Source organism: Mytilus galloprovincialis, chromosome 2 (genome assembly GCF_965363235.1).
Source record: "Mytilus galloprovincialis chromosome 2, xbMytGall1.hap1.1, whole genome shotgun sequence".
NCBI lineage: Eukaryota > Metazoa > Mollusca > Bivalvia > Mytilida > Mytilidae > Mytilus > Mytilus galloprovincialis.
In genome coordinates, this window is record NC_134839.1 from 75,942,333 (window position 1) to 75,966,542 (window position 24,210).

Sequence of the window (24,210 nt, forward strand, 5' to 3'; positions counted from 1 at the left end):
GATGGGTAGCAAGTTGCTGCTGGGTCCCTTTTATGGTGAATGTGACTAGATGGGTATCAAGTTGCTCCTGATTGGGTCCATATTATGGTGTGCGTGACTAGATGGGTAGAAAATTGTCTTAAAGAAGGTTAAGAGGTTATGATGTAACGATTATCTAACAATATATTAACTATCAACAAATACCTTTAATTTCACAAACAACAAATTTTCAGACAAAGGTTACGTGAATCTGTGAATCTTTAGTCAACCGGTCGTATCGAACATTTCATTTAACACTTTTCTGATCGATATCTATTTCTGATCCCTAGCAGCACAATTTGGAGGACGTTTCGGTCATTTGCTTGACTAGTCAGCTGTGAATGGAGGGAATGGAATAAAGGGGAGGAGATATGTATTCATCTAAGGGGGTATATAAAGTACATTTGTTTCAAATAAAATCTTACATTTTTTTTGTTGGTGGTTCTCATCAGTTTCAGCTTTCAAATGAATTAGGATTACAAAAGCAAATTTTGTAAGTATTGTTTTTATATAGTTGCATATTTATTATAATTTACGTCTATAGATAATACAGATTAATAGCTTCGCCTGGGACAAAAAGATGTATTAGTTCACGATTTTACAAAAATGAATAATATTGGTTACACTCTATCTTGTACTAAAATTTATATGACATGAAAAAAACTAAATTTAAATCTTGCATTTTTTTAAAATTTCTTTTCAAAATTAATTTCCCTTTCTCCCAATATATAATAATAGTAAAAAGAAAAAAACTAAAAATAGATATACTGGGATCGAATCTACAGTAGAACTAAGCATATGCATTCGGAACAATTGCTGCAGTTTATTATTATATATTGCATTTTATATATACTATATGTACAGTAAGGTTACAGTCATCCTTTTAAAAGTTATCTTTTTCATATTCTTCATTTTTTGTGTGTGTTTAAATCAGTTATTTTTCTTGCTAACATTGTATTGATTTTATAGATTTTCGGAAGAAAAAAAAGGTGATTAGATGTTAAAAGCCCAGTGTGAGATCTTCGTATTGGTCAAAATATTATTTTAAGCGTACTCGCATGTCTGTCTGAGTCTTAGCCGTCACGGAAAAATAATTGGTTATATTTAAACTCTTTTTACTACTTTTATAAAAAGCGTGTTGGACCGGTGTATTCGTGTATAAGTCATGTGACAAATATTACATGCATATCGGAACTAGATCTTATTGGAAATTAATATGAACCCTGATTTGAACAAGACCGACATGTTCTGAGTCTGATTTTAACTAGCTAGTTCACAAGGTACCAAACAGTTTGCATTTCAGTACTTGCTGGACATATAAATCAGACTCCGAGCCGATTAGGCGTTGACTGTACTCCTAAATACCGCGTACTTCGCGGATAAGCAAATACAAATTTCCAAGTCTAATTTCATCCTCCCGGTAGAGAACCTACGCTCTCGCATTCGAGACGAGCTACTACAAGTCTTTTGTCAAATAACGCAATGACGGTATTTTTAGGCGTATTTCAATATTTGAAACAATGTTATTGAACATGTCTAATTAATCATATATATATATATATATATATTCAATATGCTTTTTAAAAAAGGAACACACAAGATATATTTCTCTCGTTTTGCCAGTCAACAATTGGTTCGCCAGATCTGGAAAAGATTTCGGTCCTGTCCGTTTTAACTTCTTTCATAATAGGACTATCATATCAACATTTCATAAGAACATAAAAGTTGACCAAAAAGATAGATGCAACACTGTTTAAATATTTTGTGGAGCAGATTGTGATTACTGTAATACCATAATTAACATAAGGAACTTTTAATTTAAGAATATAACCTGTTGTATTGAAACGTCGAAAAGATCTAATGTATATTTTTTTTAATTTCAACCAGTTCTATGTACTATTCTAGTATTTAATCTGGTCATAAAGAATTCACACTTAGTGGCCAGTTAACAGATTACGCTATATTACAATTGTGTTGTCCGTTATATTTAAAAGACCATCTACTCATGATCTAGACAGTTATACAATAGTTATCTAATATCTAAACAATTATTTAAATGAAGAACTACTAACACAATATTTATTGAAGGTGTTATAATTGACTTTTTAAATAGTTAAGTACATGAGGTAGCATAATCAGATAGGCAAAGTTCAATTTCTTACTTCTGTAGATAGATACAGTGCAGAAATTTTAAAATAAATAGTCTCTTCCCAGGCCTTCTTAAGATTCATATGGAGCTATATATGTTGTGATAATGGGACAGTCCCACAGACAAATGTTTAAACTACTCTACATATAAATCTGGACTCGCGTGTATACAGCAGACCCATTTTGAATGTGTTTATTTTATAACTACCTTTTTGTGTGATTTTTTTAGGTAATGAAATGCCAGAGTTGGTACGGGTTACCAATATTAGAAACATTTTGACATTGAAGATTTCTAGAGATGCACATTTTTGTTTTTTGGCCCAGCTGAAGCCCCCCTTTTGGGAGAGGGATTTTTTCGCCATGTTGAAGACCCATTGGTGGCCATGGCCTGTTTTCTGCTCTTTAATTGAGTTGTTGTCTCTTTGGCACATTCCCCATTTCCATTCTCAATTTTGTGGTTTTTTTTTGTACCTGGTGAATGGTGGTACAGTTATTTCTCAAATGAATGTGGAATCGCTCTTTGATTAGTGTACTATTTTTTACAAATGTAGGTACATTGATATAGGAAGATGTGGTGTGAGTGCCAATGAGACAACTCTCCATCCAAATAACAATTTTAAAAAAAGGTAAACCATTAAAGGTCAATGTACGGCCTTCAACACGGAGCCTTGGCTCACACCGAACAACAAGCTATACAAGGCCCCAAAATTACTAGTGTATAACCATTCAAAACCATTGTTCATGTCCTTGATATGTATGCTGTTTAGGATTCTGATATCTAAACATTTGGCTGGAAATAATGGTTTACGTGACTAATTTACCAACATGTCAATCTGATGCCAGGGGCTCAATATCTTCTAAATCTACTTTCCACACCTGAAAAACAGATAATTTAGATAAAAGATCATTTGATAATGTTTCCCCTATACACGAGATCGTACAATATTTATTGGTGTGGAAAATCCGCGAATATACCTGGAGCCCTCTTGATAAGTCATCGATACAACATCGGTGAATACTTTAAAAGTCACTACTTGGTGTAAGGTCTGTTTAGGAGTGGCTCTATGTCTTGTGGTTGTCATATATAGACATACATTTGTATTTGTAATTACACGCTCAACATTACTTTGTTTCTGCTTAGTCCTGACTAATTAAAGTATAGATCTACATAGGTAATTACAAGACAAACTACTTGCCCTCTTGTTTTCTATCCTATATGCATATAATTACCCTAAGACACCATATCTTAAGACTATGCAGATGTACATCTAGCGAGTTGTTTAACATTTCAATTAGTATGTGTTCCTATATTGCAAACGTATAATGCATCAATCTTATATGCACACAAATAGTACATTTCACAAGACGTTGGTTGTTTATAATAGTTTTTTATGATGTAAACTACCAAGAAATATCAACACGGACATACTAAGGCCGATTATATAACTAGTTAACCATAGCGTTATTGTCCCGTAAGCTTGATTTAAGGAGCAATAAGGATACCTTTATATACCTGTATACAAGTACGATCTAATTAAAGGCACATAATTCCAACAAATATGCATTGCTAACATTCATTACGTAACACTCAATTCAGCTACCAAAGATAACATAAAATCCTATCAAAAATGTATTTACAAGTATTAGTTTTTCGTGTCTTAAGGGGACTTTTTATGGTTTGCATGCAGGGTTAATTAAACTTATTCAAATCTGATTTTGTTAGTTGAAAGATTTTTTTATATTTAGTTTAGAAAAGAAGAATAAAAAGGGACCTAAAAATGGACGGTGGAGGAAGCGATAATGGATGTAAGTAGACAATACCTTAATATACAATCGCTTCCCAATTATGATAACATTCTATTTTTTTTTTTATAGTTTTTAAGCTGCCATTTTTAACTATGACGAAACTGTGCCAAAACGAGTTTTTTCTTGTTAGTTAAAAGAAAGATTTGATTTAATACCGATTCATGAACGATCTTGGGAACATTACGAAAATTCATAGTAATAAGATATCTATATACATTTTGACATTTCAAATCTTAAAACTTCGACTTTGACTGGAACTTTCGACGTTTCAAATCTCGAAATTTAGACTATTTCTTGAACTTTTGAATTTCTAAAATCTTAAAATTTTTATTTTTGAAGTCGGATGACTATTTAATATGTCAAGACATGTGTGTCAAGACATGTGTGTCAAGCTCATAACTGCCCCCGAGTTTACTCTGCGAGTTTACTAAAGTTGTAAATATATTTAACAAAAAATTATCAAATATTTTCCATCAGAGACATATCAATCATAATCTATTATAAACCACAACAAATAAAAATATATAAAAACAAGCATTTTTGATTATTTAATAGTGTTTTCTGAACTTACCTATATTTCCATGTCAAGCAGTGGACAAAAAAAATCTACTCAAAATAACATGCACTGATAATAAGTACAGGAAAAGTACTGGCTCTTAAATAACGAAAAAATAGATAACAAAAACACAAGTACAGACAAAAAATGATAAACAATACTAAACCTTATGAAGAAATGTTTGCGTTACTGAAAACTTTTTCTTTCATTATCTATACTGCGTTGTTGAGTCAGGAACGCAGTAAGTGGTACATGTGTATACATACCCAGTGATATACTGGCTTGCAGCTGATACAAGGCGTAAGATTTTCAAAGAGGAAATTTGTTTTATGAGTAGCCAAAACTTGGCCATGTACCTTTCCCTTCAAGCGAGGTCAGATTCTTCAAAGGCGATGTCGAATTGATAATCACAAAATTAAAAGATATTGAAGTGCAAATTCAATATTTTGTTTTATATCAATTTATCAAAAATTTACAGTTTTACAATCTGAATAACGTGATTTAAAAAGAAATGATGCTTTGCCCCAAATGATTTATGAAATTATTTAGCTGTTAGGAATTGACATAATCTTAATTTTGATCTGATATATATACTGCAAAGTTTTGAATAATTTTAATCGGTGCAATGCACAACCTGTAGATATGTCAACTACTGCACTTCGTAAAAGTAACCTGCCTGATTTTGGTGAGAAAACATTTGTTAATTTTGACATTTTATTATAACAACGAAATGAATAGAAATACTGTAAGAAAAAATATCTGTACGCTATTTATTGGACATTTCAGACTATTTTATAGGTTAGTTGAGAGTTGAAAGGTTAACACTATTTTTTTTTTAATGTTTTTGATGCTTTTCTTGTCCACACTTGTGTTGTATTGGCAAAGAAAAAGAAAAGGACGTACTTTGTGAAATATTTTTATGTTTTTAGTTTCATCTATCAGCGGCTCGGATGTATAAAGTTGGTGAAACAATGAGTAAAACAAAATTCATAATTATGGATTGTTTTATTTGTATAATAGTGCGTAATGGATTTGATATTACAATTTTCTAGATTTGTTACCCGAACTGAATAATTTAATTTTCAATTAAGTCTGTGACTGCTTTATTAGGAGCCTCAGATTGACTCAATATCACGAATTTAAACTGAAAAATAAACCGTAATTTAAGGATCGGTAATTTATTAATTATTAATGTATACTGGAATGATTTGATATTAAATATTTTTGTAGTTTGTTATTGCAGAATCAAAAAAAAATTCAATTCTCTGATACTCTGTGCTGAATAGAAGAATGCTTTATATAAAAGAATGCGACCCGTTTGGATCTCTTCAATTCTTTTTTGTCAATTGGTGAAAATTCTGTATAACAAATTCTGACACTGAATAAGTGTTATAAATTCAAACTGATTTATTTCGTTATAACAAGTTTGAAATCTGGAATTGCGAATTAACAAAAATAGATATATTTTAACGAATTGGAATTTTCTATTACAAAGTAGTCCTTTGGGTTTCAGTTCAAAGATGATATTCCAGAACTCTTTGTTTATACCAAATGAATCTTCTTCAAACCGATTTAATATATATCCTACATTTATATGATCTAGTATCCACTGATATTCGATTTATTTTGAACACTTTTTGAATTTGTATTTTATTGCGATTGTCACTAGTACAATTAAAATACCCTTGTTTTTACTTCTTTTTTTCAGTGTATACCGGTAGGCGAGGTAGTGTTTATATGCAGATTCACATGCCTAATCGTCCTGACAGACCAGTTTTGAATAACGTTAACGGCAATGGTAAGGAATAATACATAGACTATACTTACGTGATCTATATTATTGTTTAAAGATTAACAAGTGTATAATGAATGTGATGTTGAAACCTTATAATTCTTACATGATTGATATTATTGGTTACGGTTCGGAGGTGGATTTAGAGGGTTTTTCACCCCAACCCTTTTTGTGGGAAAAAATTTTGTTGATTATATAGGGAATCACTGAAGCATGCCTGGAGCGGGACCTGTCTTAGGCAGTCAGTGGGCCACCACTTAATATGAAATTTTTTGGATCCGCCACTGAAATTAACAAGTTTTTAATGAATGTGATGTTGAAACCTTATAAATACATTTTTGTGTTGGTGTATTGTATTTTTGTGTTGGTGTATTGTATTTTTGTGTTGGTGTATTGTATTTTTGTGTCGCTCAATCTTTGGTTTTCAGTGTAGTATTTTGCGATCAGTGGTTGATCTGTATGATGTCTCCCTTAGTTCCGTTCCCCTTTCCGATTAGTAGGATACTATTCTTTTTAATTTGTGTTGTGTTGTAGTACAGTGTTACTTGTTCAAATTTGGGATATATATATATCTATTTGTGGTATCAGAAGTCTATTACGGAATTCCTCACTTCGTTTAGGTTATTTTTGCTGATCCAATTATAAATGTCTAATGCTCCACAAAAAGTAAAGTAATTTTTTTATCAATGCACGTACGATTGAAAGTTGTAATCAAATGCCATCTTCAATAGCACATAATATTCAGTAAAAAGGTCTTTAAACGCTCCAGTGGTGTGGACAACACGAAATCTTAAAGCTTTGATGTATACTGGGAATTTAAGGTTCTATCACCGTCCAATGTTGGAAGACAAGTTGTGGGGAAATGGCCTTACTGGTTAAATGAAGTTCCTTTGATAGTTACTACTGCGTCGCGGTGTGAAGTTATAATGTTATTGACTAAAGCACTTACTAAAAGTATACTTATCACGAGAAGTCAGATAGCTGCGTGTTATTCGCCAGTTTTGCCATTGAAGAAAGGCAGGATTTTTATGTTAATGGTCTGTTGGTTCCGACTTTTTGTTTACCAGTATCATTGCCAAGTAAACTTATTAAGACCTTTTGCGGGCGCATTACGCTTTACTTGTTTGGACTGTTAGACTATTAACATAATATTGGACATTTAAACATTGTGTCCCTCTGAATATGACCGTCATATTTGTTTACACTATAAATCAGCAAATAAAAAAGCATTAACGCATCAATATAAAAACGTTCAGTATAGTGTCAATGTTCAAAGTGCCGATAATAGTCAAAAATCAATATTCATAGGGCGCAAATATCTTAATTTTTAATTTCGAAAGACAAACAAAAAGACACTCAGATTTGTAAGGTCTTGTTTCCGACGCATTCTCAGGCTTTTATTGGACATTCATTACCTGTTATTTCATTGACGTTTTCCAACACATCCCTCTAAAATTAAGTTTCAAACTTTGTCAGAAATATATCATTACGCCTCCTCAACTTTCTTAAACTTTGATTACAGTAAATGGTTATTTCGTTATATACCATTTACATTGAATAGTACGAAAACCATTTAGGACCTCCCAAAATTATATTATTATGATCACAGATTAAATTCAGTACCAGGGATGGTTTCAGTTTAACCAATAACCAATTACCAATCGTGATCGTGAATTAAAATGGTAATAAATCTCTCAAATAAGTTATCACATTTTTTTTTTGGTAATTTATGACCACGGAATAAATCTATTATCACGGACTTTGATATTCAGTACGTGGTAGCAAATTTCATAATTTATGATCACGATCTATAAAAATTATAATAAAGAAATAATCGACTATAACAAATTATAAAAATATGGGTTTACATCTTAAATTTAAATCGATTATCACGAATTACAAAAATTGTTATACTAGTAACTAGTTTAGATAGATTCGTCATCACGAAGTTAATTCGTGATAACGAACCACAATTGGTTATAATAAATTTTATGATTTACGATAACGATTGTAATCCGTGATCACGATTTTTTAAATTTGTCATATCGAAATTAAATCTTGTTTTGGAGAGGTCTTATTGGGCTTTCATATAGTTCCTCCAAAGGCTACATCTTTATATCGCTGTTTAATCGACAATATCATTAAAGGTTCTCAGATAAGCTTTGGTTTGTTTATCGAAGCTCTCTTATGATTAGGACGTGTCCTAAGACCAACTTACCAACTTCGGACACATCTTAGTCCTAAGTGGGTTTATCAAACATGTCTCAACTTAGGAAAATCCTATGAATTGTCCTTACTTTTCATAAATTCAATTTCGTCCTTGTTCATTTTCACGCGTGTTATTGTTTTTACCAGTAGTAAAATAGTTGAAACTCTCCGTATTTATATGAAAATTGCACGAGATTTGCCTTTGAACTGTTATATATTGAAACCTTGACACTTCGAATTGAACTCACTCAAAAACATGTATTGATGTTTACCGATTATATATCTAGTTTACAATTAGTTTGTTAAATTTTTATACGTAGTTATTATTTTTGTCTTATGTTTTGTTTTATACAGTTAAAATGTACAAATATTATACAATAATCATTTATTATCTTTAATGTAACACTAATAATTAGTTTCTAATTAACTATATTTAAAAAAAAAAAAAAAAAAATATTGATAAAATATGATATCGTATTTTATTTTTTCATATCTAATTTGTATTTTCTTTTCCGCCAATACTTAGGACATCGATTAGGACGTCCTAGCTAAGATATTCATAAGATAGCTTCGATTCGATGCTGAGACGTGTCGTAAGTCGGTCCTAACTTTATTCTAAATTCTGTCCTAAGAAATATACCTAACATCTCTTTCTATTCATTAGCATTTGTACAAAACTTATTGAAGTCTTCGATATTATTTTTTTCCCAAAGAACACAAAAACTTATGAGTTAATCGTTCAATTTTAAGATGCATGCTTTAGAAACAGACTAGGATTTTTGTTATTAAAGTTGCTATTCCCTGTAGCAGGATTATGAGTTCCAAACAAGAGATTTCGAATCGATCAATGCATTATTGCGCCTGTCCCAAGTCAGGAGCCTCTGGCCTTTGTTAGTCTTGTATTATTTTAATTTTAGTTTCTTGTGTACAATTTGGAAATTAGTATGGCGTTCATTATCACTGAACTAGTTTATATTTGTTTAGGTGCCAGTTGAAGGACGCCTCCGGGTGCGGGAATTTCTCGCTACATTGAAGACCTGTTGGTGACCTTCTGCTGTTGTTTTCTTTTCTATGGTCGGGTTGTTGTCTCTTTGGCACATTCCCCATTTCCATTCTCAATTTTATTATCATATACAGAATAGTTCAGTTCTTTTATCTAAACTTTCTGCCGTGTGGTGTCTGGTTTTATTTCAAAAACATGTGAATTTTATTGATATCTTAATTTTGATTTCTTAACCGTGAATATTGATAAAAAAGATGGAAAATGCATAATAACAAACAAGAAAAGAATTGATTCATACCATATTGATCATAGTCTTGCAACGAAAGATAAGTCTCTATCATCATTTAAGTCATATTTTTATAAATAATATTATCTTTTCCGCATTTAAAGCAACGTTAAGTATCGTTAAAACGTTAAGTATTCGCTTATCCACATCAAACCATGCTAAAAAGTTGCGCAACTCCGTACAAATCGATTCGACGGATACATTTAAAAGATCTTAAGTCCAATATGTATAACAGTTCTTGTCAATACATATAATCGAATCTATGTGGGCAATCGGCCTGCACATTATACAATATATATTTATGTGTGAGGATTTGTCGTATTAAATTGCATCATTAGGAAATAAATCGTTATCACCTTCACTTACAACTATTACCTTCAGAATCAGTAGTTGGAACTTATTTTAACAGTACAAATACGTATGTATTTTATACAGCATTTGTATAAAATGTGATATTTTTGGAAAATGAGCGAAGAACAGGCAACATGTGGGCGTGCAGATAGTATATCTGAAAAAGGGGATGATAAACCAAAAGGGAAGTTTAGACCTAGTGCTAGATTTGATATCTCAGAAAACGAGGAATTCCATGATATGCCGAGAGAGCGTGGCAAACGAGAAAGTAAAATAAGCGTTTCTGATATCACAGTTGCAAGGCAACGAAGACAAAGTATAGCAGAAAATATAAAATTTCGCATCGTTAATCCAGTAAGGAGATTATCTAAAAGCGTACAAGAAACTTTACATACGTATGCTTCGAAACGCAGAGGTAAGAGATCCGCTTTAAAAAAAACTTATATTTCAATTATTTTTTTGTTAATGGAATATTTAAATAGAAATTTAGATGCAACATTTCGTATCTGCCTGACAAATATTGTATTCCGTCTTTCAAAACTATCCCTTCTATTTTATTCTTAAGCTTATCACAGTTTAAAGCAAGAAACTATTTCCTTTAGTTAAAACAGTTTATTTAATTGTCGAAACTCGTAACATGCCAAAATATAAAACACAAATAAATACTTTAAACTCCAGAACACCAACTGGTTTTTTTAAACACAGACATATAAACTAAAGTGGCTAAAAAAACTACTTAGCGTTGCCTTGAAAAAAAATGCAAATTTTTCAAACTTAAGTTACTTAATCTAAAACAACAGTTTTCCTTTAAGGAAAAATTGATCTTGATAAAACCTTAATATATCACTATAATCCTTCCTTTATTTGTCATTATCACATGTTACTCAAATCAGTAATTCATTTGAGAAAGAAGCATGACGAAAAACAGCTGTAAGACCTTAAAACGGTAATTTCGATTTGCAGTATACACAGCTAATGAATATCGAATGATCCGGCATCGGTTATTTCAGGAACCCTCTCATCTTACAAGTGTTTTGTCGATTTTGACTCGTTTTAGATGTTCAATGTTAGAGTCGTACAGTCTTATAGGGTTTCCTTTATTACCTGTAATGTTTAAAACATTTTTTATTTTTTTTAGAATTTCATAGCTAATTTCCCCCACATTTTTGCCGGTGTGCACAGATGTTTAGTAAGTGTGCGTTATTTTCGCACTTCTGGAACTGTTGGATCCAATAAAACATACAAAAATAAAGAGATTTGGTATGATTTTCAATGACAAAGATATATGATTATGTATTATTCCGCTTTCAACTTTGCTTCAAAAGAAGACGCAAACCCCTGTATACTACGGTATTATCACGCCCCTCTGTGCTTTAAAGATCCGCGAGGTGTCCGTTTTCCTGTAAAAGATGTAGCAATATACAGTCATTTTTGGTGTGATCTGCAAGCCACATTTTACAAGGATGTCAACCTTTTCACACGTGATAATTATAAAATCATATCGGAAAAATTAAGTGGCACTTTAATAGGTACCAGACAACTTTAATCTGTTTCTGGGTTCCTCTTGTTTCTGTCTAAGTCTTTTAAAGCTGCAATGAAATTTTCCCTGACGATTTTTTAGTGCGCTTATGATTATTTTCTTCAAATTTTCCCTCTCAATATCCCTCACTCCCTCCCGGTCGTTCACCCATAATTGCTTTCCGCTGCCAATGAATAAAGTTCAAAATATCTAATATTATGTATAATAATATTTAAACAAAAGGGTGTAACAGAGGTATATAACTCAAGAACAGCAAACGAATAAAAAAAAAAAAAAAAAAAAAAAAAACAGCCGTCCAAGATGCGTGCAGTGGTGTTTTCCCGATGTTGATCTCTATTACTGTTGCAGACAACAAATAATTACATGAACAAGTAGGGGAAAGCACGAGACATTTTTTCAATAGATATTTACGGGCTTTTCTATGAAAGGTTTTTATAACATATAAACGGTTATAAGCGTTCAATGCAGCTGTTTGTTATGACGGAAAGATTATTGGGGTTATTTGGTATGTTGAAAGTCTGCTGGATTAGCACTTAGTAATGCATTTTATTTTTGTAAACAAATATAACTACTGAGACATTGTGAAGCTTATGAGTTTGTTTTGAAATGTAAGATTAATAAAAGGAACCAAAATTGAACTTTTATGTCTAGTTATGCTTCGAAAAGGGTACTAAAATATGTAAATGATATATATGAAAGGCAGTGAAAAGAAACGAAACGAGAGTAGAATTTTTAATGAATTCAAGTTCGACGGAAGCGGGCTTCACTGAAGCAACAACCACGCAAGTACAAAATGTGCAATTCTGATTTGATTCAGGTGCATTAGAGAATTAAATGCGAGTTCAGGATTGAAGCACAAGAAGAAAACAAGGGAAAAACAAAAAAACTGTTCTGGTGTTTCATTAAACAAGTCAGTTTAGCTGAGCACAAACTGAAGTTGTGAAGTACAATTATTTAGGAATTACTTAAGCTGGAAACCACCTCCGGGTGCGGGATTTATCTCGCTGTGTTGAAGACTTATTGGTGACCTTTGGCCTTTTCTGCTCTTAAACGCATGCCCCATTTCCATTCTCAATTTTATATATACATGATGTTTTCATTAGCCGCAAATGACAATATTTCGTATCAAAAAGGAGAATTTTCATCAACACTTTTCAGCGTTTAATATAAATTAAGTTGTATTATAGATATGTATGTATATACAGCAATAGATAATGGTTCTGAATCCTTATATCGTTATTACGCCAAGTCAATACACTATTACTGTATTAAACACTGAGACTGATTATAAGACGTTTGTTGTCAATTTCTAAATAGTCTGTGACTAGAACAAATGTTAAATTTTGGGGAGAAACAGATTTTTGTGTCGGTGACCACCTCATGAAAATTGGTACAATTTTAAGGGGTTGGCGTAGCGGTCAGTGACTGTATATCACATGAAAATAAAATTATTCATGTCTGCTCAAATAGAACGAGTGCGTTATAAATGTTCGTAAACCACTACGTCTCGACATAATCATGTGTCTCAGCTTCTCCATATTGTAAAAGTTAAATAATTCCAGTTCCATAAATAAAATAATATTTGTAAATTTTGATACGACATTAACTCTACGTCATTGGACTTCTTATCTATTTACTGTACGTCGTCCCGTTTACATACAAATAAACTTTGTTTTTAAGTATGTGGTAAAATATAGGAAACCAAATTGAGTTTGAAATTGTTAAAATTTTACTTATATACTAGTCAACAAAAGAAACGATACACAAGTTTGCATTAAAATCTATCATAAAATATAATAAATAGGAAAAACTGTTAAATTATCCAATGAAAAACATTCCTTTACAAAGACAAGGATACGATTAAAAGAATTTGACCAATTTGGAAGTTACAAAATGCCGAGTTATTGAACACAGGGTAAAATTTATTGCGGAAAATGAAAAATCGGCACTTAATTTCGAAGATGCGAAGTAAGTATTCAAATATCTGCAAAGGCATTCAAAATTTAAGAAGACCATGTTTAAGTTTAAAAGTTTTAAGTTCGAACATCGATTCAAGAATTTTTGGGTGAAAACACGATTTTTGAATTAACAAAAATTTTAAAAAATAAATTTCTCGCGTGTTTGCCTTTAATAAATCAATGGGTTTTTTATGAGAAAATAGCATATTTAGAAATTAGATCAATAGGGCAAATGTTTACCTCGGTACCGTGTATCAAATTACAGTATATATGGCAAATACATTACTTGTATCGTTTCTTTTGTTGACTAGCATATTAGCGTTTGATGTTACAAAATAAAAATTGAAATATGAACACAAATGGAATGAAACTTACAATTGTATTTATTTGTTTATCTAATTCATGTATCCTGTTATTTTTAACTGTAGCAATTATAACGCTATTAAACTAGAATAAAGGTTGTTTTATTGGAAATATTTGTACACCTCTTTCCTGCATCACTGGAAACCTGTTATTTACACAGACGATTATAGAATACAAATTGCTTAGTTTTTTTTTGCGAAATGTATATTTCATTACATTATGCGTGTACGATGGTTTCTGATTTAATGCATTTATACTGACATTCGCCTAGTAAAAGTTTACCTTGCATATATAATCAGCCCATTTATAGATAAAATCACCAAAGAAAAAGATGCATAATATTTTTATTCTTTACGATTATAAACCACCCAATGATTACCTTGAAACAGTTATTTTTTTTATCTTTCAAACATCACGACTATCCCGGAGTTAGCAATTATAATTGTATTGCCAAAGGTTTATTATGAATAAGTTTATAGTTTATTTCAAACCAAAAGCAATACAGCTTATAGGTATATCATAAATATGTACATGTATATCATAACAGAACATTTTAAATACAATAGGAGGCAAGACTACATAGTATAAATCATTCAGAAGATTGTCATGAAAATTTTATATCTGTGGCGTATTTCAGATATTTTCCTAAATTAGATAATTCCGAAACATTCTTTGTTGACAATAATTGAACTAATTTAAAAACAGATGCATTTGTATAATAATACCTTTTTATATACATTTTTCTAATATTTTCATATTTTGGACATTTTAAAATAAAATGAAACTCATCCTCGATGTCACCCTGGTTACATAAGATACATAATCTTTCATTTTTTGCTTTTTTAATGAATCTACCATATTCAATATTCAATTTGTGAGAACACAGTCTATACTTAGTTAAAAATCTAATACATTGTGGACTTAAATTTTTTGTCAAATAAAACTGCAATTGAACATTATCCACAAGGTGTTTATAGATAGTACATTTTGATGATGAATCGAAAAACATATTTCTTTCTTGAAGAAAATGGTCAATAAGCCTTTGTTTGAATAAAATAATCAATGCTTCTTCGCATACAACATTCTGTGCATACCACACATGTCCAAAACCTAGGCTAAGTAACATACATTTAACATTATTAACCCATGATGACTTATTTCCTGATTCACACTCATCATACATATCATTATATATAGCATTAAGAATACAATTTCTCGTCCGTAATAGACGAATCCAATATTTTAATATTTTTACTTTCCGAGATATCAATAAAGGAAATCTTCCCAACTCAGAATAAACCATTGCGGTAGCAGTGGATTTTTTAACAGTCAAAATATTTTTACAAAATTCTATATGAAGTTTTTCTATATCAGATGCATTATGAAAACCCCATATTTCACTTCCATATAATAAAACAGGTGATACATAGACATCAAATAAATACAATTTTGTTTGTACATTTAAACACATATGTTTTATTTTACCATACAACATTGATAAACATTTTCTGCCTTTGGCAGCAATATTTAACTGAGTTTGATTAAACTTTGCATTGTAATATAACATAACACCCAGATACAAATAATGATCAGCAACTTCAATAATTTCGCCATTATAAAACCATTTTTCATCGCTTCGTAATTTACCACCGTTTCTGAAAACAACCACCTTAGTTTTGCTTGTGTTTACAATAAGTTTCCACTTTTTACAATAATTATGTAGTGAATTCAACATATTTTGCAACCCATCAATAGTTTCGGAAAATATAACAGTGTCATCTGCATACATCAATAAAAACAATGAAAGTTCTTTTATGTCTACTGGTAGACATAAGCTATTAATAAACTCATTTTCAAAATCATTTAAAAACATTGAAAATAGTATAGGTGATAATGGTTCCCCTTGCAATACTCCTTTTTCTACAGAAAATATGTCAGAAAATTCACCTTTAAATTTTACACAGCTCATAGAATTATCATATAAAGATTTAATAATTGAAAAAAGTTTACCACTTATACCACATTTTGCGAGCTTATAATATAAAAAATTTCTATTCAAGTTACATGTGTGTTTTATAAAATATAATTAAAAAATCACGAAAAATTTAACCTATTATGTGTTGCTCTCCTAGCTATAAAATGTATCCAAAATCAAAGATGTGGAACATATTCTATCATAATCATTTGGTAGCTAATGCAATTAGTGTCTTTTCCATGCCCGTCTTGAACATAAAAACTAAACTAAATATAAAATAAAATAAACAACATTCCTAATGCTCAGGTTGGTTGTCATCGTGCAACACAGTTAATAACACATGTAGGAAAATCATAGAACTACATTTATCATAAAACACTGTCAAACATCCAAACATACTATCCACACTCATCTGTGTCCACACTTGTAATATATAAAAATAAGTTTTTATTCGTTGAATTGGTGTGGTTTCAAAGTAACTGTATGTGCGACAATCGCATATGATATACCATATTAAAATGAGGAGATTTGGTATGGTTGCCAAACAGATAAACTATTGTTTTTCAGTTATTTTTTAAATTGATTTATTTTTTAGGAAGCACCTTACATGATCAACCTTTTGAATACAACCCTACGGACTGGGTCCAGAGAATAATCAATAACAATAGAAGAGGGGTTTCCCATAAAGCTCATAGCATCTTCTGTGAATTAGACGTCCTTCGGAAACATAATGATAACTATGAATGGAAAGAATCAGCAAGGTAAAAATAAAACTTTAAGACCAAATTGAATTGAAGGAGTTTGTCAAAGGTCAAACTGATATGTTAGATATGCAAATTCGCCCTTTTTCATGAAGTCACAATAAGAAATTTTGAAGAAAGCAATAACATTTGATGTCATATTTGAGTTTTAACCAATGAAGAACTGAAATCAAATGAACTACTTTATTGATTGATGCATTTCACTTAAACGTGTTATTTAAAGCATCATATGTCATGCTTTGTTTAACATTTTATCAATTAATCCATTGTTATTATATTCTAAATTGAAGATTGATTGATTGTTGATTTGATTAGAATAGTGAATGAACTATCTACATACATATTAATAGATAAGGATTGCTAATTCTTAATTTCAAATAAGCTATCTGCACTGAAACAAATTGTTACATATAACTATTACCATAACTATTCAATTGAAGCAGCTGAGAGTTAAAAGTTTTTGCATGTATTTACCGGTTTTACAATCAACCATTCCGTAAAGAGGAATATGTTTACCACATATTTTTTCATTTTATTACCAAGATTAACGTCAGTTTTTATTTTGAAACAGATGGGTTAAATATGAAGAAAATTTGGAAGAAGGAGGAAAACGCTGGTCCAAGCCTCATGTTGCCTCTTTGTCTATGCACTCGCTGTTTGAACTGCGATGTGCTTTCGTGGAAGGTGTTGTTTCACTAGACCATGATGCCCATTCATTATCTAATGTCATAGGTAATTTACTACTACCATTTATAATAAAAAATAAAAGGGTTTTTCTATATACCCTATTTTGAAACCCCTTTCGATGCCTGCCGAAATTGTTTTGTACGATTAAATTGGCACTTTTGGTAGAGGATCGAGACCAAATGAAGGTATTCTTAAGACATAAAAAAATGTAACAACAAACAATTCCTACCTGTCTAGCATATTTTTCTTAAGGAGAAAGGAACCTTAAACTCGATTCCAGTAATGACTGTAATGGTTAAACTATTCTTTTTAGTTAAGTTCGATCTCAAATAATAGACAGTGATATCTTTGTCCTATCCATTAAAGAAACGTAATAAAAATGTGTTTTTAGTCTGAACGAAAAGATTAAGTCATTTTGTACGTGTTTATAACAAAACTCATCTATATTAACTTTTGTTTTCTTTTTATTTGAACTATAGACAAGCTCCTTGAAGAATGGCAGGACCAGAACGATATGGACACAAGGTTACGCCCACATCTTAGGGATATAATGATGGCAGGACATAAACACAGCCATATCAAGCGTTCGAAGGCGTCTAAAGGAAGCAGAACTCTGTCTGATATTTCTGATGAGAGATGTACGATTTTTTTCATTAATCTTTCAGTTTAATAATAATTTTGTTAAACTTATTATTAATTAATGTAAATTCTGCCATTTATGACACGATTTCCTTAACTTTCATGAAATTCATTTTTCACTATGCTTTCGTATGCTGTCTATTATCATGGTAACTAACCGTTAATAGCCCAATACACATACAAAATGTAATTAATAGATCAGCCGAAATGCAAATTTGAGCTTGAATGGAATAGTAATAATTAGGAAATGAACGCTTACTGGTATTCCATAGTGTTCTGATATTTTTTATGTAAATCTTTTAATAATATTTGTAGCGGAAGCAGAAAGGGGAGGAAATGGTTTCAACCTTTCATCAAGTGCCAGTCTTGCAAGTATGGATAGCTCTGGCCTTCAGAGTGTTCCAAGTACACAAGATCTTTCAAATGACCCAACCAGTCCCAGTTATAAGGTGAGATATATCTTCTATTAGTTCATTTATCATGTTCGCTAGCCAAGGGTTACGATCCACTCCCCTCCTCCTCGCCCTTGGCTAGCGAAGATGTAAATATATGTATATAACTATGAATATAACTGATAAATCTTGATCATGGAACATACAACTAATTATTTTCCTTTTCCTTGCAATCCTTACGATTGCACATGTATTCCCTTCATAACTCAAAGTACCCAATACATCTTCATTGTTTTAAAGACTTGACAATATGTTGAATAAAGTTTAATATTACAAAATGTTTTTTAGCCCAATCTGAACTTTATGAGGAAGATTCCAAAAGATGCCGAAGCTGCCAATGTCATGATTGGAGAAGTTGAAGACCTTGAGCAGAGATTGGTTGGTTTCATGAGGCTTAAAGAGCCACGTCTTCTTGGTGATGTAACAGAGGTAGCATTGCCGTCACGCTTCATTTGTTTCATGTTAGGACCGAAAGGAAGCATGACCCAGCTGATGGAACTCGGAAGATGTATATCAACTATGATGGTTGACGAGGTGAGCTATGTCTTTGAATATGTATGACTGATTTCAGAATTAAGTTCATGGTTTTATCTTTCATAATTGTGCCGGGTTTAAATGATTTAACTGGTGTAGAAGCCAGTAAAGTGAAACAGTTAAAGAATTTGAAAACGGTGGTTGCTTTACATTTTGAAATTTCTTTTTGGGTAAATTGTTTTTTTTTCTTCAAAATTCCGAGAAAATTAGATCTGGGTAAATTGTATTTTAAACATTCCGTGAAAATTCCATCTGTAGATAATATATTGTATTTTAGACATTCCGTGAGAATTCCATCTGTAGATAATATATTGTATTATAGACATTCATTGAGAATTCCATCTGTAGATAATATATTGTATTTTAGACATTCCGTGGAAATTCCGTCCGTAGATAATATATTGTATTTTAGACATTCAGTGAGAATTCCATCTGTAGATAATATATTGTATTTTAGACATTCCGTGAAAATTCCGTCCGTAGATAATATATTGTATTTTAGACATTCCGTGAGAATTCCATCTGTAGATAATATATTGTATTTTAGACATTCCGTGAAAATTCCGTCCGTAGATAATATATTGTATTTTAGACATTCCGTGAGAATTCCATCTGTAGATAATATATTGTATTTTAGACATTCCGTGGAAATTCCATCTGTAGATAATATATTGTATTTTAGACATTCAGTGAAAGTTCTATCTGTGTGTATTGTAATTTGACATTCCATGAAAATTCCATCTTTATAAATTGTCTTTAGATATTCAACCTGTGTACATGAAATTTTGGATATTCCGTAAAAAAATCCATCTCTGTATATTGTAGATATTCCGGGAATTAGCTTACAAATGTCACGAAAAAGAAGAGTTCTTGGCTGGTGTTGACGAGTTCATGGAACAAGTAACAGTTTTACCACCTGGGGAATGGGATCCAAAAATTCGTCTGGAACCTCCTTCAAAAGTTCCATCTCAGGTATAGCATTTCACTTTTTCATCTAGTTCATCATGTCTATTGGTAGATGATTTCAGTTGTATCATATGAATAAGCAGAATGTGAGACATCCACAGTATGAAACGGCAACACACATAAAAAAAAAGTACGAAGACATGATTATGTATAATACTTATAAGTCCATTGGGATATTGAAAATCCCATGTTTTTCTAAATCAAATTTCAAAATATATTTAATACTAACAGCAGAAAAGCAATGAATTTATTGAATCCCATGTAATTCTGCACATTTTGGTTATATACATGACACTGTAGCTCTAAGGAGAGGCAGCGGCGGATTTGCAAATAAGTGTTTTGCAAATTAAAAGTGTCTAGTGTTAGTAGTTAAGATGTATTTTCCGAGTATTTTTTTATTGTTTTGAAGATTGATTCATATTAATTATGAAACGCATCAACTGAAAATATTATTTTGGATGAAACATGAATTACTATGATATTTTGTTTCTGTTAAAGAATTTTAGAAAGAATTCAATAAATCCGTATCTTGGGAAACTTTTACCAGCAGAGGAAGAGGGAGGAGGACACAGTATAGATGACCCAGCACTCACGTGGTCAAAAATGTAAGCTTGCACTTATTTTAAGAACATTTTAAAAGATTGTGTATATTGAAGTTGAATATCTTATACGACTGTCTCTAACAGTTATTCTTCAATAAATGTAAATCAAAGTTAAAGCTGGTCTATGTTCTAAAAATACATTGACAGCACCATATCGCTGTGTTAATTATGTCAATGATGAAATATGTCAGTGACGGGTTTTGTTTTATTTGCAGACCATTCAAGGGTTTGGTAGATGATATTAAACGAAAGGTTCCACACTATCTCACTGACTACAAGGATGCCTTACATATCCAATGTTTTGCTTCATTTGTTTATGTGTTTCTTGGAACATTGACACCAAACGTTACATTTGGTGGATTGCTCGGTCAAGCTACTGATCAGTATATGGTGAGTTTTTAATTCATATTCCAAGAAATAGTTTGTATTGTATTACTTTTTGTTGACACTATATTAATACTTGTACACGATATTACACCCTAACAATACCATATGATCTGTTTTTAATAAACTCGATATACATGTAGATAAACATTGTCTACGTCAGACGTCTACAGAAGATTCGCCAGTGACGCTCGAATAAAAAATGCGAAAAAGACTAAATAAGTCTCTTGTGATGAGTTGTCTATTGGCAACCATACTGCGTCTTCTCTTCATATACAAAATACGAAGTTGAATAGTATTGAGGACCTCTAATTCCGAAAGGTTTTATACTCGATTACCATTGAAGATATGTCTCTAACGCAATTTTTACAGTATTTCTTTCATTCAGAACTCTCTTAATGAACATCTGCTCTGTGTGTAAAGGGAACGATGTATCTATCTACGTTATAATGCAGACTTGGTGACTTCTATTTTAAATGCTTTTTTTGAAATTCCAAGAAAAGGACATATCGTAAATAAGTCAACTTTTATACTATGATTAATTCGACATTAAATTACTTTGTTTCTTGACTAATATAGACCAATGACAACACAATAATCATTATGCAGATGGGACCAGTACTAAACGAACATATATATATATTTTTATTGTTAGGGAGTGATGGAGTGTATATTTGCAGCAGCTGTTACTGGTGTATTGTTTGCCTTATTTGGTGGTCAACCACTGAATATTCTAGGAAGCACAGGTCCCATGTTAGTGCTCGAAACAATCATCTATAATTTGTGCAAGTAAGTATAGGATTTATCTATTGAAAATTAAGATTTTTATAAAGCATTAACAATGACTTTTCTTGCAGATATAACGGTTTGGATTTTAGCATGCTTTAACATATTTGTTTACTTGCAGAGATAATGGTTGGGATTTTATGCCGGCGAGATTCTGGGTAGGAATGTGGACTGTACTATTCATTCTAATTATAGTCATATTCAACCTGAGCTCAGTCGTCAAGTACATCACTCGATTTACAGAAGACAGTTTTGCTACACTGATTGCAGTGATATTTATTGTGGAGGCCTTCAATAAGTTATTTGAGATACAAACGAACTATCCTGTTAACTTTAATCCTGATGATCCCATCCCTTTCAACTGTTCATGTAGCAGTACATGTAATGACAACGTCACAACAGCACTCGGGGGTCTCAGCTTTGGAGCGTTAACCAACTATACTTGTACAGGAACAGAAAATTTTACCACCAGCAATATGAGTATCAACTGGAAAGGATTGACACCAGCCGCATGTAGTGAATTCGGTGGAAGCTGGGTGTGCGATCCTAAACAATATTATGGCGATGTATTTTTCCTGTCAGTTATTCTTTTTGCCGGAACTTTTGGAATAACAGTTTTATTGATTTCATTTAAAACTAGTTCACTGTTTCCAAATGTGGTAAGTATACCCAATTGTTGCGTTTTATTTGTAAAGGAGTCTGTTGGTACATACAATTCTCTCTCTCTTTTCTATTAAATCTTTTCAACTGTGATTTCCTGACATTTCATCCAACTCTGCTTAGTATGCTTGAATTGATATGAATGGAGGAAATGTGTAATACACGGAAAATTAAATATAACTCATATATAGAGATCTGTTGTTCAATCACTTGATATATCTTTCTTAGTTTTAATTATTGTAGTGGTTTCAGACCTAGCTTCAGATGTTTTGATCATTTGTGATTTCCTTCAATCTGTATATCATACATTCATCTGAATGTGATTGTCAATAGATAGCTGAATATTTTAAAAATTATAATGTTATGAGCATTAGTTGAATACAAACGAACGAACCCTTAATAACTTCAATTACCCTGTTCTTTGCAGAAGAGAAGAAACAAATTTACCAGAATTGAATTATGATCCACATGAATATTTTGTTAAATTGATAAATGTTTTACATTTGTAGATTCGTCAAAGAGTAAGTGACTTCAGTGTGTTGATTGCCATTGTTTCCATGGTATTGCTTGATTATTTCCTGGGTCTCCCGACACCAAAACTTACTGTACCAAGTGAATTCAAGGTAATTCTTTCATGATGCAAACACAATCGTCACAAATAAATAAACAATATTTATCTGTAATTCACACTGATGAGTAAATGGCCGTCTTTACACTGATAGAATCAGTAAAATGTTGCATTGATTGACAAATCAAGGACGTAAATAGTTAATCTCATGGCCAGTACTGTAATGAAAACAATAAAAAGATCCAAAAAGAATATTTTCTACATCACTAAGACTTGACTCATTTAATAATATGATTACAAATGGGAAACATCTAGAAAAAATAATGATCTTCGTTTAACAATATAAAAATGTAAAATGGGCAAACTGTCAATGTAAAAACAAGTAATAATAATGAATGACAAATGCTCGCAAATCACCCTCAATAAGTAAACTTAGGATTACAAATAGTAATTGTCCTTTTACATATTTTTTTTGTATAGCCAACAAGACCTGGTCGTGGATGGCTGATTAGTCCCTTTAGTGACAAGAACCCATGGTGGTTGTATTTGGCTGCTAGTGTTCCTGCCGCCCTCTCAACAATCTTAGTGTTTTTAGATCAACAAATTACTGCTGTGATTGTCAATAGAAAAGAGCATAAACTACAGGTGAGTTCCTGTGTTCGAGATGAATAAAACGACATTGCAAATAACAAGACTAGTTCAAATATTAATGATATATGCTCACATTAGGTAACAAATAAATTTAACTTTGGATTTGTTGATTTGCTGAATAGGTTCTAAAAGATACAAAAATTCTTAAAAGCAATATTTATCATTTTAAATTCAAGCTTGTTTTTTTCCAGTTAGATCGGATTAGGTTATGTTCATGACAATATGCACATTCTATGGTGGTTTAAGGTTTTTTGTCTTCTTTTTTTTCAGAAAGGGGTTGGTTACCATTTAGATATGTTTGTAGTTGCAATTACTATTGGTATTCATTCATTACTTGGTCTTCCATGGTACGTGGCTGCCACTGTGTCTGCACTTGCTCATGTCAGAAGTTTACAGAAAGAATCTGAATGTACAGCTCCTGGCGAAAAACCAGTGTTTTTGGGAGTCAGGTAAGAAATTATAATTAGATTTTCATACTTTACCTAATTCAACAAGTTTAGTGCACTCGTTGTTAAA

The 24,210-nt window shown here is 31.6% G+C and overlaps 1 protein-coding gene across 1 annotated transcript in view; it reads left to right on the forward strand.

The window, feature by feature from the left end:
- Positions 1–416: 416 nt before the first annotated feature.
- The window catches only part of LOC143064413 (electrogenic sodium bicarbonate cotransporter 1-like), a 28,858-nt gene continuing 5,064 nt past the window's right edge, over positions 417–24,210 (forward strand). The window contains exons 1-16 of the mRNA XM_076237227.1: positions 417–511; positions 3,913–3,972; positions 6,237–6,326; positions 16,600–16,765; positions 17,337–17,497; positions 17,932–18,090; positions 18,407–18,540; positions 18,832–19,077; positions 19,903–20,049; positions 20,542–20,648; positions 20,861–21,035; positions 21,685–21,818; positions 21,937–22,474; positions 22,985–23,098; positions 23,524–23,688; positions 23,965–24,143. Coding sequence (XP_076093342.1) covers positions 3,945–3,972; positions 6,237–6,326; positions 16,600–16,765; positions 17,337–17,497; positions 17,932–18,090; positions 18,407–18,540; positions 18,832–19,077; positions 19,903–20,049; positions 20,542–20,648; positions 20,861–21,035; positions 21,685–21,818; positions 21,937–22,474; positions 22,985–23,098; positions 23,524–23,688; positions 23,965–24,143 — 2,543 coding nt within the window. The 5' untranslated portion in view covers positions 417–511; positions 3,913–3,944. The remainder of the gene's footprint in view (positions 512–3,912; positions 3,973–6,236; positions 6,327–16,599; positions 16,766–17,336; positions 17,498–17,931; positions 18,091–18,406; positions 18,541–18,831; positions 19,078–19,902; positions 20,050–20,541; positions 20,649–20,860; positions 21,036–21,684; positions 21,819–21,936; positions 22,475–22,984; positions 23,099–23,523; positions 23,689–23,964; positions 24,144–24,210) is intronic.